General features: G+C 40.9%; 1 protein-coding gene across 4 annotated transcripts in view; it reads left to right on the forward strand.

Moving 5' to 3' along the window:
* The window catches only part of NCK1 (NCK adaptor protein 1), a 1,905,596-nt gene that overhangs the window by 1,543,263 nt on the left and 347,153 nt on the right, over nt 1-15,180 (forward strand). Inside the window, exon 1 of one of the 4 annotated variants that reach the window (XM_044070359.1) lies at nt 14,935-15,023. The exons of the other annotated variants lie outside the window; for them this stretch is intronic. Within the exon in view, the coding sequence (XP_043926294.1) occupies nt 14,990-15,023 (34 nt within the window). The 5' untranslated portion in view covers nt 14,935-14,989. Of the gene's footprint in view, nt 1-14,934; nt 15,024-15,180 lie in introns of those variants that run through there. 4 annotated transcript variants of the gene reach the window in all.

Consider the following 15,180-nt stretch of genomic DNA (forward strand, 5'->3'; position numbering starts at 1 on the left):
TGACTGTGAAGTCATAAACCTGGCAAATTTGGGTATTGCTATGCATCTAGATCAGAAACCCATGATAGAGTTTTTGGTTGAGGGACAAAAAGTGGAGTTTTTATGTGATTCGGGTGCATCGCGTACACTTTTGGGTCCAGCAGTTCTGCCTCCGAACTGCGAAACAGATGAGCTTGTCCTTGTAAAAGCGGCAAACGGGAAAATTTATAGGGAACCACTGTCTCATCCTCTACTGTTCACAGATCCGCAAACAAACCAAACTGTTAGGTGTAGGGTAATTATATCAAAAGTTTGTCCAGTTAATTTGCTAGGAAGAGATTTGATGCATGTGTTTGGAATAGTGGCAATTCCCACACCTAAAGGTATTGAGGCAAAAAGGTTAGCGGATGGCTTAGTAGTACAGGGAGTATAAGACTTGTTTTACTGGTATAGCCTAGACTTGATTTCAGACGGCCTGGGGAGGGTTGATACAGAGTCAATCTAGCTCTAAGTAAATCTAGGAGCGGGTCACCGCAGGTTGCGGCGCACTTACATTGTACAATGTTCTATAAGGCCCTTGGTCCGGATAAAGAATTTGAAAAAGAATTCTTTAAGCACAAGTGTGCAAGGATAATTTTGAATGATATGTTTTGGGATACACAAGTTAATACAGTAGTAACCTGTACTTTGACTAAGGAAATGAGTTCTTTATATCGCTCAAGTTATAGACCGCATGTTTCAGTTACTAAAACAGTGGGAACACATTGGGTAGATTTGGCAAAAAAGGTAACGATTTGGGACACAATGTCTGAAAGTCAGTTAAAAGATCGACAGATCCAGGTACAAAGATTAAATTGGGTGACTTGGGCACGACCAAGCGTGCACTTTAGGGATGACAAAACAGAAAAGGCATGACAAATCCTCCTAACTCAAGAGGAAGATAGTGCATTAAGTGCCTTGCCTGTAGATTTATGGTCAAAAGGTAAAGGAGATGTAGGATTAATGAAAACAGCAGGTGAAGTTTGTATAACTGCAAAGTCAGGTTTTAGACCTCGTAAACACCAATATCCGTTAAGTAAACAAGCGGAGGAAGGAATTAAGCCAGCTATTGAACAGCTAAAACAGGTAGGAATTCTTGTTGAATGCCCAGATTCACCCTGCAATACTCCGTTGTTTCCTGTAAAGAAACCGGATGGGTCATGGAGGTTGGTTCAGGATTTACAAGCAGTTAATTCAGCTGTGATCCCAAGAGCACTGGTGGTCCCTGACCCCTATACATTACTTAATGATTTACTACCTCAGCACAGATATTTTTCTGTCATAGATATAAGCAATGCCTTTTTCTCCATACCACTACACAAGGAGAGTAGATTTTGGTTTGCATTCACTTTCCAAGGTAAAACATACACATACACCAGATTGCAACAGGGTTATTGTGAGAGTCCGACAATATTCGCACAAGAAATGGCTGCGAACTTAGCTCAGTTTGTTCCCCCAGAGGGAAGCCAGGTTCTGTTGTATGTAGATGATATTTTATTGGCCTCACCCACGCAGGAAAGTTGTAAAAGGGATACCCTAGCCCTTCTTAGTTTTTTAGCTGAGCAAGGACATAAAGTAAATAAAGAGAAGTTACAATTATGGAAAGCACAAGTAAAGTACTTGGGTTATTTAATCTCGCAGGAAGGTAGACAATTGGAAAATAAAAGAAAACAAGCAATTCTTGAAGCACCTATGCCAATGACTAAGCAGGAGATTATGTCATTTTTAGGTGTGACTAATTTTTGTAGAAGTTGGATTCCTAATTATGCTGAAGAAGTAGGGCCATTGACCGCACTGATCTATGACACTCCCATGACAGCTAAAAGCAATATACAGTGGACAGATAAGGCAATACAAGCATTTAATAGAATTAAGCAATTGATAGCAGGATCCTCCATTTGGGGTTTTCCAAACTATTCTAAGCAGTTTGTACAAATGGTTGATTGTAAGGGAGGATATATGACTTTGGTTCTGGTACAAGTACATGGGGATAAACAGATAGCTTTTTATTCCTCCAGATTAGATCCTGTTGCAAGGGCATTGCCGCATTGTGTTCAAGCTGTAGTGGCAGCCGCCATGGCAGTGCAAGCCTCAGCATCATTAGTTTTGTTTCACCCATTAAAATTGCGAGTTCCACATTCAGTAGCTACTATACTTTTGCAAGATAAGATAACCTTTTTATCTCCTTGTCGACATTTGTCGTGTATGACAGTGCTGCTGACACAGCCACATATGACCATAGAAAGATGTACTACTCTTAATCCGGCGACACTTTTGCCGACTCCAGAAGAAGGTACTCCACACGTTTGTTTAGAGAGCATTCATAACAAAGTACTTCCCCGACCAGATTTAACGGATATTCCGTTGGTAGATTCTGATCTTGTTTTGTTTGTAGACGGATCAGCAAAGAAGGACACTGTAGGAAAAACACTAGTAGGGTATGCTGTCACCACAAAAACTGAAGTTTTGGAAGCAAAAGGATTGTCAAACATTTTTTCTGCCCAAGCAGCTGAGTTAGTGGCTTTGACTCGAGCTTGTACCTTAGGGGAGGGTAAAAAAGTGACAATTTATACAGATAGTCAATATGCTTTCTCTACTGTACGTTTTCACTCAACAGTGGAAGAATAGGGGAATGGTTACTGCGACAGGCAAACCAATAAATCACAGAGATTTAATTTTACAGTTGTTAGATGCAGTGCAACTACCACTTCAGATAGCGATATGTAAATGTTCCGCACATACCAACAAAAAAGATCCTGTCTCCAGGGGAAATGCTTTTGCTGATATGGCTGCAAAAAAGGCAGCTCAAGAAAATGATTTGCTTTTACATGACAATGATTTAGAGCCCGGACACCTCTTAGACTTAGAGACACTAAAAGTAATGCAAACATTGACAACACAGAAAGAAAAATGTCATTGGTTAAAATATGGTATTACTCAACAGGATGGGTTGTATAGGGCATCAGATGGCAAAATGGTATTACCCTCAAACCTTTTTAGGTATGCTGCATTGGTTAGCCATGGACCTGCCCATGTAGGAGTACAGACAATGGTTCAGATAGTGTCTAAGGTGTTTTGGTGTAAAGGATTTTCAACTTATGCAAAGCAGTTCTGTTTATCTTGTTTATTATGTGCAAAGTATCATGCTCAGGGGGGAGTTAAAAAAAATCTCAGCAGGCATTCCCTACCCCTCCATATCCATTCCACACTCTCTGTATGGACTTTATTGAGTTGACACCTTCAGAGGGAAAAAGGTTCTGTCTAGTTATAATTGATGCTTTTTCTAAGTGGGTAGAAGCTTTTCCAGTAAAGCATCCTGATGCACACACAGTAGCAAAGCTTTTGACAACAGAAATAATTCCCCGATTTGGCCTTCCAAGGCACATTTATAGTGATAATGGGTCTCATTTTGTAAACCAGATTGTGCAGAAGTTGGGTCAAGTGTTTCAAATTGATCTCAAGTACCATTGTGCTTACCATCCGCAGTCAGCTGGACTGGTGGAGAGACACAATGGTGTCCTGAAGAGTAAGCTCCGCAAACTGATGGCAGAAACGCATAGATCCTGGACTGCGTGCCTTCCATTGGCACTCCTGTACACGCGAATCTCACCCTCCTACAAAGGACTTACACCATTTGAACTTTTGTTTGGGAGACCATATTACGTCCCGCAGTGGCAAGGATTGTTGCCAGCGGAACGTGAGGGGGGTGAGGATCTGACTGATTATATGAGGAAGCTGCTAAATGTCAAGTCTCTTGTAACTAATGACTCCTTTGCAGATTCCAGAAGTGAAACCTTGTTAAGCGTGGCACCCGGGGACTGGGTGTGGATCTGAATTGTGAAGAGAAAGAATTGGTCATCCCCCAGGTGGGAAGGCCAATATCAAGTACTTATCTCGACACCTACAGCTGTAAAGATCGCAGAGAGGATTTCATGGATTCATATCACCCACTGTAAAAAAACTTAAGACTTTTCCTTCTACCGTTGATGTTGGTCAGACTCCATCGGACCCCTGAACGCAAAGTCTGACTACAAAGGAAGGATGGCCATGTTCAACTGGTACTTGAACTGTTACGTGATGATAATTTTGGTGGCGAAAGTAAATATGTCCATACGAGAAGGAACAGTTGTGAGAGAAAAAGGAGTGGTGGTGCTGCATGTGCAAACAGGTGTTACTACTGTGTTCAAGGTAAAACTTTGTGAAGGAATTTTGGACTGTGCTAAATGGAACAATAATGATTTCTTGACTCGTGCAAAATATTTGTGCAATAGAGACTGTGCGTCCTGGTCAAATGTTTGGTGGTCAACAGATGTGAATGGATGGGAAACAAGTGGTGCAGTGATACCAGAGAAAGATAAAAGCAGGCAACAAAGAATAAAAATTGCGCATTTCCAAGGTACCGAAGTAATTACTATAACCATTGTGTCACCACAAGAAAGTGATTCAGGAGTTTATGGAATCGGAGTGTCTCTTCCAATTGGAACTGATCCTTTGAGGACCCTCCAACTTAAAGTGCAAAGCCTTAAAAATGCTACAAGTAAAGCAGATTTTGCCTTCACAGAAGAGCAATTGTTACTCGAGACGGGATTCGTACACCATAATGAATGGTTATCTTGGGTTAGATATAGTACCCGAGAGGCACATCGTAAGAACTGTGTTTCTTGTGCTGAAGGTAAACAGCAACTAGCAACAGTCCCATTGATGCAAGATGAAGATAACCTAATGTGTCTGTTAAAATTATTCTTCAACAAAACTGAAGATAAATGCAAAAATGAAACTCAGCATTTTCCAGTCATAAGCAAAGTTGAGAAACCGCCTACAGCGATCTCTTATCCAGGTTCGTATATGTGCATTTCCAGAGATTGCACAGGAAAGAATTATGGCAATATGGGACAGAACTATTGCAATGTTACTGTGAATGGCAATGAAAATCCATTTCTGGAGAACCAAACTCATAGTTTAGCAGACGTTTGGTGGTTATGTGGAGACAACAAACTCGGATCAAGGCTTACGATTCCCTGGAAAGGAACTTGTGCACTCGTAAAGTTAATTCTGCCATTCTACATTTTCCCAGTTCCAGCAAGCAATTTCGTAAGAGAAGCTGAATTGAAGCCGAGGTGGTTGAATAAGAGAAAAAGAGAGGCACCGAAGCAATCCTTTGATAGCGGTGTCTACATCGATAGCATTGGCGTACCAAGAGGCGTGCCTGATGAATACAAAGTAATAAACCAAATAGCATCTGGTTTTGCATCCATCTTTGTCTGGATTCAACCCAATAAGAATGTGGACTGGATCAACTACATTTACTATAACCAGCAGCGTTTTGTGAACTATACCAAAGATGCATTAAAAGGTATTGCTGAACAACTGGGGGCCACTTCGCAGGTGGCATGGCAGAATCGAATTGTGTTGGATATGCTCCTGGCCAAAGAAGGAGGAGTTTGCAGGATGTTTGGGACTTTCTGTTGTACATATATTCCAAATAACACTGCCCCTGATGGGAGCATCACTTGAGCTTTGAAAGGTTTGGAGATGTTATCCGAAGAATTGGCAGAGAACTCTGGGGTAAATAATCCCTTCACAGACTTTCTACAAGCGTGGTTTGGAAAATGGAGTCATCTCATCAGCAGTTTCCTGGTGTCCGTCGGAGTCGCTGTGGCTATCGTGGTGGTATGTGGTTGCTGTTGTATACCCTGTATCAGAGGTCTTCTACAAAGACTGGTTGATACTGCTGTTACGAAAATTATGTACCAGCAGTTGCAACAGACTGGTGAAAGTGAATACATTGAAATGTGACACTTGCAAATGTTTTGAAGTTTAAAAGTTTGTCTTGCAAATGAAGTAATGTATGCAAAGAAAAACTTAGTTTTTACCATATATTGCTGAAATAAAAAGACAAATAAAAGTGTTTTGAAGGGGGGAAATGTTAAGAGAAAAAGTTTTAAAACATACTATTATTTGTCTCTCTCTCCCATCTAGCAAAATGAATATGCTATTTGCTGAAGTGTTGGTAAGAAAAGGTCATTGAACCATGTTTATTAAAGATGGGCTTTATCTATGATAGATGTAGTTTGCTTATGAACTTGAATAACACCTGTTTTCTATACTTCTGAAGAGTTAATTTACTGAGGCAGGCTGTGGAAAATTCCAGCTACCACTGTTGAACTAAGTATTCTGTACCATTTTGAACATTCTGTACTAACTGTGGTTTTGAGGTAAACATTCTACACTAGCTGTGGTTTTGAGGTAAAACATTCTTTTCTGAGGTAATTTGTGATCCTAGATGTTTTTCATAACCAGCTGTCAGAAATGCAACAAAAGCTATTTTGTCTGGTAACAGGAAAGTATAAAAGTTGATGTCAGTAAACAAGCTGATCAGATTGAGATCATCTTGGCCAACATGCTGCTGTAATCTGGTTAGCTGCAAATAAAGAAGTTTTTCATCACCTGAGGCAGATGTGACTCGCTTGAATTTTTTCTTCTGACATAATCCCACAGGAGAATTCAGTATTCTCTGACAAACTTGCAAGAATATTGTTGGGGACTGTGTATGATTTGGTTACTATTAACTGTGCACTGGGATTGGCATGGCAGTCATACTTAGAAAAGGCGCTAGGAAATCTAGATGAAATCTATCGTAGATATACTTCATAATACCATTATTGATCACTGTCAACACAATAATACCATTATTGATCACTGACAACACAAACAACTTGGAAGCATGCATACAGTGGATATAAAAAGTTTACACACCACTGTTAAAATGTCAGGTTTTTGTGATATAAAAATGAGACCACAATAAATCCTTTCAAAACCTTTCCCTACCTTTAATGTGACCTATAACGTGTACAGTTCAATTGAAAAACAAACAAATCTGTTGGGGGAAAAATACAAAAAAATAAACAATGTACAATAACCAGGATGCAAAGGTGTGCACACCCTTAAACTAATACTTTGTTGAAGCACCTTTTGAAGTACTTCTTCTATCAGTCTTCAAATTAAGCCTGGTCCTAACTTTTGAGACAGTAACTGAGGTGGCGCACAAGCTAGAAGGTCAGTCTGACTTGTTTTAGATTGTAAACCCTGCTGAACACCTATCCACAGCAACTGACTACTATAGGAGTACAAGCCGCTGACACTGGGCTATGCCTCCTGCAAGAGGCACAGAGCTTTGTTTACTGATAATACTGGCCTGGTCACTAGTGCAATGCATAATGAAAAAATGCAGTTTGCTGTATTTATAAGTCTTATAACTGCTACAGGAGCAAGACTGACAGTTGTAAAATGCCTTGCACTTTGTAGTGTCATTCGGCTAAATCTCTGGGACACATAGCAGATTACTAGGCTAATGGTCCTGGAGCCCTTACAAGCCATGTCAAGAGTTTATCCCCAAAAAGAAACCTCAGTCAGCACCTGTCTCCCCTGTCAGTGAGGGACAGAGGTGTAACCCCTGGGACAAATTTGTGGTTTCCCATCCGCTCATCAACGCTGCACTTGAAAGGGTCAGCGAGGTGCTCTATTTGACGTGTATTAGACATTTATTCCCGAGACAGGACAGCCTCTGGGAGACAAAAGTCTCTCTCCAGCAGGTTTTGTTGATGTCTCATATTAAATTCAGACCTTTTGAGTGGGTAATGCATGAGGAGTTAGACTTGCAGATTGGAGCATTTCTAGTAGGGCAGTGTCCGAGACTGCCTTGTAGGCGAGACACAGATCACCTCTGAGCAGTCTGTATGATACAGAGTAGAGTGATAGTGATTTAAACCTGTCTGCATAGGACAGGTGTTTGAGGCCATGGATTCTCTTTGTGAGGTAATTCAGTGGCCTTTCCAGTTGGTGCAGATGTTTGGAGAGGTACATCCCAAATGGGGCATTATACTCAGTTATTGGTCTAATGAGGGAGAAGGAGAGGTATTAACCTCCTTTTTCTGGATGCAATCCCTTTATTTATGAGATTAACCAAGTAAGAGGCTTTTCTGACCACTGCCGCTATATGATGGTCAAATGTGAGGTTGTTAACCTGAGTGCCTAGGTCTCTCACCACAGGTTGTGTGCTCAGGGGGTTGCAGTTGATGTGGTAATCAGTAGGGGTCATGTTTTTGCCAAATGGTATGATACATTTTTTTGCATTTAGCTTGAGGCCATGAATTTGGCACCAGTCATTAGTTGCTGTGAGACCCTCTTGCAGTATTTTAACATCATTAGGGAATTCAGTGACAGCACCCAACTTACAGTCGTCCGCAAACTTGTTCAGCCACAGGCCTTTTGCTTTGTCTGGACCTCTTGAGAAATTTATGGGTCCCAAGACAGATCCCTGTGGAATTCCACTAGTGACAGGTCTGCTATCAGAGGTGGAGGTGCCTATTTTGACTTTAAGGGTCCTGTCGGTGAGCCAGTTGACCACCCACCTAATGAGATAGGGATTGTGTCAAAGGCTTTGGCCAAGTCAAAGTAAGCTGTATGTAGTGACTTTACATCATCCAGGGCCTTGGTGATGGTCTCAAAGATGTCAACCAGGTTTAACTGGCAAGATCTGCCTTTGACAAATCCGAACTGGGTGGGGTCAAGTGCTTGTGTATGAGATCCATAATAATACGCTCCATGGCTTTACAAATCAGACTTGTCAAGCTAATGGAGTGATAGTTTCCAGGGTCAGTAGTGGCACCACCTTTGTTCAGGGGGATGACAATAGCAGTTCTCCACTCTGCTGGAATGAAGCCTGTACTTAAGCTGTGGTTGAATAGGGTGCTCAATGGTGAAGCCAGATCTTGCTGGAGATGTTGCAGAATACATCCTGGGATACTCTCAGGTCCCATGGAAGCTGTATTCTTTGCCTTGGATAAAGCCTATAACACTTGATCTCTGGAGATGTGAGGTGTGGGCCAAGTATCAGGCATGTCGAAACGGTCTGGGGGGGGGGTGAAGTTTGCGCTGAACCTGTCTGCTAGCAGGTTGGCTAAGTCACCAGGATCAGTGTAAGTGATACTGTTAAGTACTAATTTGGAACAAACCTGGGCTTTGCCACAGAGGTTCCTGACATAACTGAAGAAGACTTTATGGTTTCCCTTTGTTTTGGAAGCTAGTTTTGATTCATAATTGGCCTTGGAGGTTTTCACTAGTGATCTAATTTGCTTGTTGAGGCTCAGGAGGGAGTTTTTCCAATTTGGAATTTGTTCCTTTTTACCCATGGACAACAGTTTCTTCCTACTAAGCATTTGCTTTTGCAAGTAGGATGTCATAAGAGCGTAAGGTGAACTCAACAACACAGGCAGGCTACGTGAAAAATGTCACGTCCATGTTATCTTCACATGGTGGGTGCTCGCTCTGTTAGTAGCATCACCAAAGAAGTCAGTTGCATCTAACTCCTCTCAAGAGTTATTGTGTTGGCTGTAAATCTATGTAAAGTCTGTCAATAGAGAATGTCCACCAAACAGGTTTGTGTTTCCTTGAGGAGCAAGTTTTAGTTCTGTTGGGTATGGCTGATGAGTCCATGCAGTTGTGCAGGTGCTTGTATACTGCATTGATGCTCAGCATACTTGTCTGCATCCTCTGAGGGGGGCAGTGCTGTGAAGTTACAGATACCCTCCCATAGAAGGTTGTAGTCAGCTTTTGAAAAGTTTTTTTAGTTTAATTACAGCTGGGAGAATTGGGTGGGATAGAAACTTTAAATAAGACCCAAATGCATAATGACTCTTGTCATAGTCTGGTGCAGGACCACCTGAGGGAGCAGGACATTATTAGACTAAATTTGTCCTATTGGCCTAAGGCTGGTCCTGTTTCCATGCCTGTGTTGGTCATGTGGTGCACCCAGACCCACTGGTCTCTTTTAACACACAGCAGAGACAAACGTATTCCGCACTGAGGGGGGCTTATTCCTACTGAGATACAAGTGGACAAGGTGAGTAGGGAGGAATGAATGGACTATTTGCAGGTATAGTTGGATAGAATTGTCTAAGGCTAATCAAGAGAAGGGGCCAATAATACAAATCCATGCAGCTATTTTCGGTCATTGCCTCCCCCACATACTGAATACATATGCACCTCTATTACATTTTGTCATTATAGCATTGATCATTTATTTTTCTTTTCTTGTATGTTGTAAGGCAGATATGAGAATGATGGTGGGAGAAGTAATACAGGGGATGAGATGTTTTGATACGTCATACAAGTATAATCTGCAGTGTAGATTTACAGCCAACACAATGACCCTTGAGAGGAGTTAGAAGCAGTTGACCTCTTTGGTGATGCTACTAACAGAGCGAGCATCCACCATGTGGAGATAACATGGACTTGACATTTTTCACGTAGCCTGCCTGTGTTGTTGAGTTCACCTTACGCTCTTGTTATGACATCCTACTTGCAAAAGCAAATGCTTCAGATAAATCTAAAATGCAGACATTTTCAGTGACAGCTATTCCTTTTTTTGTTAAATGACAGGTTTCAGAAAGACAAAAAAAAAATTTTATTTGCATTTTAATTGGAAATGATTTAATAATAATAAGTTAGAAGTAATGCATCTTAAAAAAACCAAGATTCCTAGATAATTTCTTTCTCAGAAAATTAATTATGCATATAATTGAATTTCAGTAAGAAATGTTCTTTAGACCAATTTTTGGGATGCAGTTTTGGGGAATTTAGAAACATTTTCTGTTGAAAAAAATATGAAGGAAAGCCAGGAAATGGTCATTTAAATTTTTGTTATTATTTAAGGAAGCTGTCCAAGTACTAGTCATTGTGCCCATTCCCAGGTTATGCATTATGTTTTTCTGTTGATTTTTGTATATGTTCTCTCTGTTTTCCTCTTCTGACTCTGACTATCCTGTCTATTAAAGTACCTTGTTATTCTCAGCTTAAAAACTCGTATTGAGAATAGTGAGATCTGAGCAAGTAGTAGCCAGGGCCATAATTATGACAAATGCTATATTTCCATAATGATAGCAGTGTGAGCAGAGGAAACATGTACCTGGCAAACCCATATGTATGTTCCCCAGCAGGGACCTCCACCATCACATGTGTGACCACCACACCTTGATTGTTCCAGTGGGCTACACAAATGACAGACAGCTCCCTCCCCTCATCTGAACAAGGAGAGGTACTGACTTTTGGATTCACATACTATTCTTCCATAACTGGGGCTTTAGAACCATGCTCACTGATTCAAACCCTGGTCTCCACCAGTACTTCTCCAGTGCCTTTCGGCCAGCCCCTGTTAGAAACATTTCATTCCAAAATGCCAAACCATCCAGGTCAAATTGGAACTCACTTCCTCAACCTATAGCTAAAAACCCCAGCATACATGAGTTTAAACACTCCCTTAAGGAACATCTAGCAAAACAATGGTGCTGCTCCTGCCATACCCCAGGCTAGGCCACTCAGTACCCCTTACATCTTCCTTAACTAGCTCACTCTCACAACTATGGTTATTATCTGCTGTAGGCTAATCTGGTCCTACAGTCTAGTTCAGTTAATTATAAACACATAAACTGCCTCATCTTTAAACTGCTATACAGACAGCATTTCTCCTTTGACAGTCTGTATCACACTGTTCTCACTGTTAAGTCATGCAATTAATGTGGTGTCTTTCGGCTTTTCCTAGTTAGGGGTCGCCACAGCGGAACTCCGGTCCACTGATGATTGGTAGTTGATTTTTACGTGCCGAGTTACCAGCCCTGACGCACAACCTTCAGCGAAGGTACGCCCATTCACGCACGTCTCCACGCAGAAGACGCTCTAGCTGAGAATCGAACCGGATAGCGTCTTACTGTGAGGCGACAACGCTACCACAGCACCACCACCACGGGTCAAGTCATGCGATTAATGTTATTCTCAAATTTAGTTAAAATTGTTTAACTATTGCATTTAGTTAATTACTGCACTGGTTTTTGCTTTGAACATTGTTTAATTGATGTGTGCTCAACCTGATTGTTCAGAAGTGTATTTTTGTACTTGTGGAGCTTTTCTCCCCGGGCCTCCGCTGAAAATGGGCCCCATGCCCAGTTGGAGAGTACCCGGTAAACAAACAACATAAATAAATAAACCAGTAACATAAAAGCAAATGTTTATTATTTCCATTTAGATTCAACTTAGTATTGTCAGCCAGCCCCATTAGGTGATTTTTTCCCAAAATACCATGACATAAAAATGTTACAAAAATCTAGTGAACAGTTTTCATTCCATATACATGGATGCTCCAAGGTGGATTCTTGGGTACCATGTACCTGGGGTGGAGGGTGGGATATATAGAAGCTTGATATATTTAGACTGTGCTAAAGTTTTTCCATACCTTCTTTGCAGTTTCAGTTAAACTTCAAACTTTGTCATGGGGCATACATTTGCGGATAATGTTTCTGTCTAGTAGACACAGTTTCTTGTATTGGAAGCAAACTCCTGAGAACAGGGTTCTTTGGGAACCTCATCTTTAGGTTGTAGGCTATGAGGTAAATTGGTTTCATGTGAATTTTGGAAGTAGTGGGTTCACTGGGATTTGAGCAAGCTGATGCGTGCAGTTAAGTAGCCTAGTGGAGATAGAAGAGACATTTCACAATTCATTTTTCTGTATTAATGTATACTTTCCCCATGAGACAGGTTAATGGGATGGTCTTAAAGATTCTCTGCCCACCCATCTTATGAAACGTAGGTTGCAAGTGCAGTCACTTTCTCCAGAGTAGCTGTTTGATACTGCAGAAGTCCTTATAGGACTTAAGCGATGGCTTTGTATTTCCAGGAGAAAGCATGAAGCATTGCCAACAAGAAAGTTTAGCCTATCCAGTTTGTATCTGCAGGCCACTGAACATGATGTGCAGACACTGCCAAAAGGAAACATGGTCTGCTGATGAGTTTTGCAAGAGTTTGCTAAACCACTGTTATTATGCAAGTAAAAATTCACGAATATTCTGTCACTAAAATTATGTGAATACATACCACTAGATTTCTGACAACTGTAGTAAGAATTCTTTAGCCCTGCAGTTGCAAATTACTCAAGAAATGTTACTTTTTAAGTATTCATTCTGCCATAGTTAAAGGTTATCAAAGGCAAGAATGGCAAAGCCAGAGTTGCTGAGTAACAGTGCTTGGCACTCCATTTTGTATCTTGGGCATGTGGCCGCCTTTGTGGAATCTACATGTAATCCTCTGTCTGTCAGCGTAGTTGTTTTTTGGGCCCATAGACACGCTCCCACATCCCAAAGACATGCTGCAGGTGGATTGGACACAGTAAATTGGCCTTAGGTGTGAGTGTGTGTGTATATGTATGTATGTATGTGTGTGTGTGCCTTCCGTGGAAGGTTGGTCGCTAGGCTGGCAACTCGACACAGTAAAACTCTACTGCCAATCATGAGCAGACAGATGATCCACTGTGGTGACCCCTAACCAGGTAAAGCTGAAAGAAGAAGACACGCTGTATGTGAATTAGCATTACTTCAAATTGCCCATAAATTTGCTTGTCCTGTGAGAGTGAGCAAGCAAGCGTCTGCAACCTGCGATTGGGATGGTACCCTGCTAAAGAATAGTTCCCTTGCTTTATGCTCATTGAGTGCCTGGATACGTTCCTGTAACCTTAAATTGTATTAAGATAGTAATCGGAGAGAGAGCGAGTGAATGCAATAGCACAACCAGTACTTTATAACTAATGTGACATTCCATGATAGATACCACCATGTGCATCTGAATAGAGTTTATGACTGAAAGATTCTAAAAAGTGGTATGTACTGAGGCTGCTGTTAAATTAGTAACCTGTGTCAGTGACATTACACTAGTTTCAAGGTCACACTCCACTGAAGTAATCAGGCTTTGTACTTCAGATAAGCAGTTTCTACACTTGCAACAAATTGACATTGGGAGTACAAGTTCTGCAAGCAGTTGCTAAACATTTGTTATTATGAACGTAAAAATTCACATCAAATTTCTTCTTATAAAACGCATTTAGGAGCAGAGAAATAAATATGGCTGGCCTGATAGTAAATCTGAAGTGCTTTCTTTGTAGCCTGTTAAAAAAAACAAGAAATGATGGGAGTGGAAACCACAGTGACACACTCAAATCAGAACTAGATCATAATGGAGAGGGACGGTGCTACTGTAGGAGCAATAAAAAAGTAATTCATTTCTGTTTAGCTTGCAGCACTTTCTTATCTGATTGACTGTCACAGAGGAGCCTGTGTGTGTGTGTGTGTGTGTGTGTGTGTGTGTGTGTGTGTGTGTGTGTGTGTGTAGCACACACATTTATCTTATTATTTTTTAAAGCAAACAATAGTTCCTGTACTGCACACAAGCATTCAGAAAAAAGGTATGCTGTGTTATCACAAAGTGGCTACAAACTTTGTTTTTTTGTGCGTGTGCGCAGCGCATAAATTATCTTACAACTCCCAGGATATGCACTTGCTAACTCTTCAGAATAAAGCGTTATTGTACTCCTCTCAGAGAGGAGGCGGGGATGAATTATGAAACCCAAAGTTTCATTCAGCAAAGAGAATTGTAATTTATAATTAAAATCCAAGTTTGCTCACCATATTAAATAGCCTTCAGAGCTTTAAGATTTTATTTACTCCAGCAGCGGATTATGAAAGTGGCGTAAAGAATCCAGCTTAAGCATGCTGTGCCATTTCCCCCTCACAAATTAAAAAATCATGTTCATACAAGCATGTTTTATTCTCCTGTCAGGAAAATCCTGAATCATCATATTAATGCTTGAAAAAGGCTTTCCCTTTCACCGGTGCTAATATCTTCTGGAATGATAAAGCACTAGTTTCCTTGGTGATGTGAATCACTTGTTGAACAGGTTCTTGTTTGCTCCAGAAGTATACATCTAGCAGCTAGGCAACAGAGAATCAAGTGATATGAAGCTTATTGGTTAGCATTAGTCACATGGGTTGAGTTGGGAGTTTCAGCCCAGAGGGGATGGGTCTGCAGGAAGTTAGTTGGAACTTATTGTGACATCATCCTGGCTGAGTAGAGAAGCACCGATTCAGACAGAATGGAAATGTCCAAGTTGTTCAAACATTTTTTCAGTAAGTTGCCTGCAGTTTAATTATTGTTTGTTTACTTGAGTGTGCTGTAACATTTCATAACACCGTTGCATGATTGTGGTAGGATGCTCAGTACTGAACACAACAATATAAATATGTTAATACTTTTTATAGAGTTGCACTGATTCAAAAATGATAT

Source organism: Protopterus annectens, chromosome 4.part1, assembly GCF_019279795.1.
Source record: "Protopterus annectens isolate FY-2018-M chromosome 4.part1, PAN1.0, whole genome shotgun sequence".
Lineage (NCBI taxonomy): Eukaryota > Metazoa > Chordata > Ceratodontiformes > Protopteridae > Protopterus > Protopterus annectens.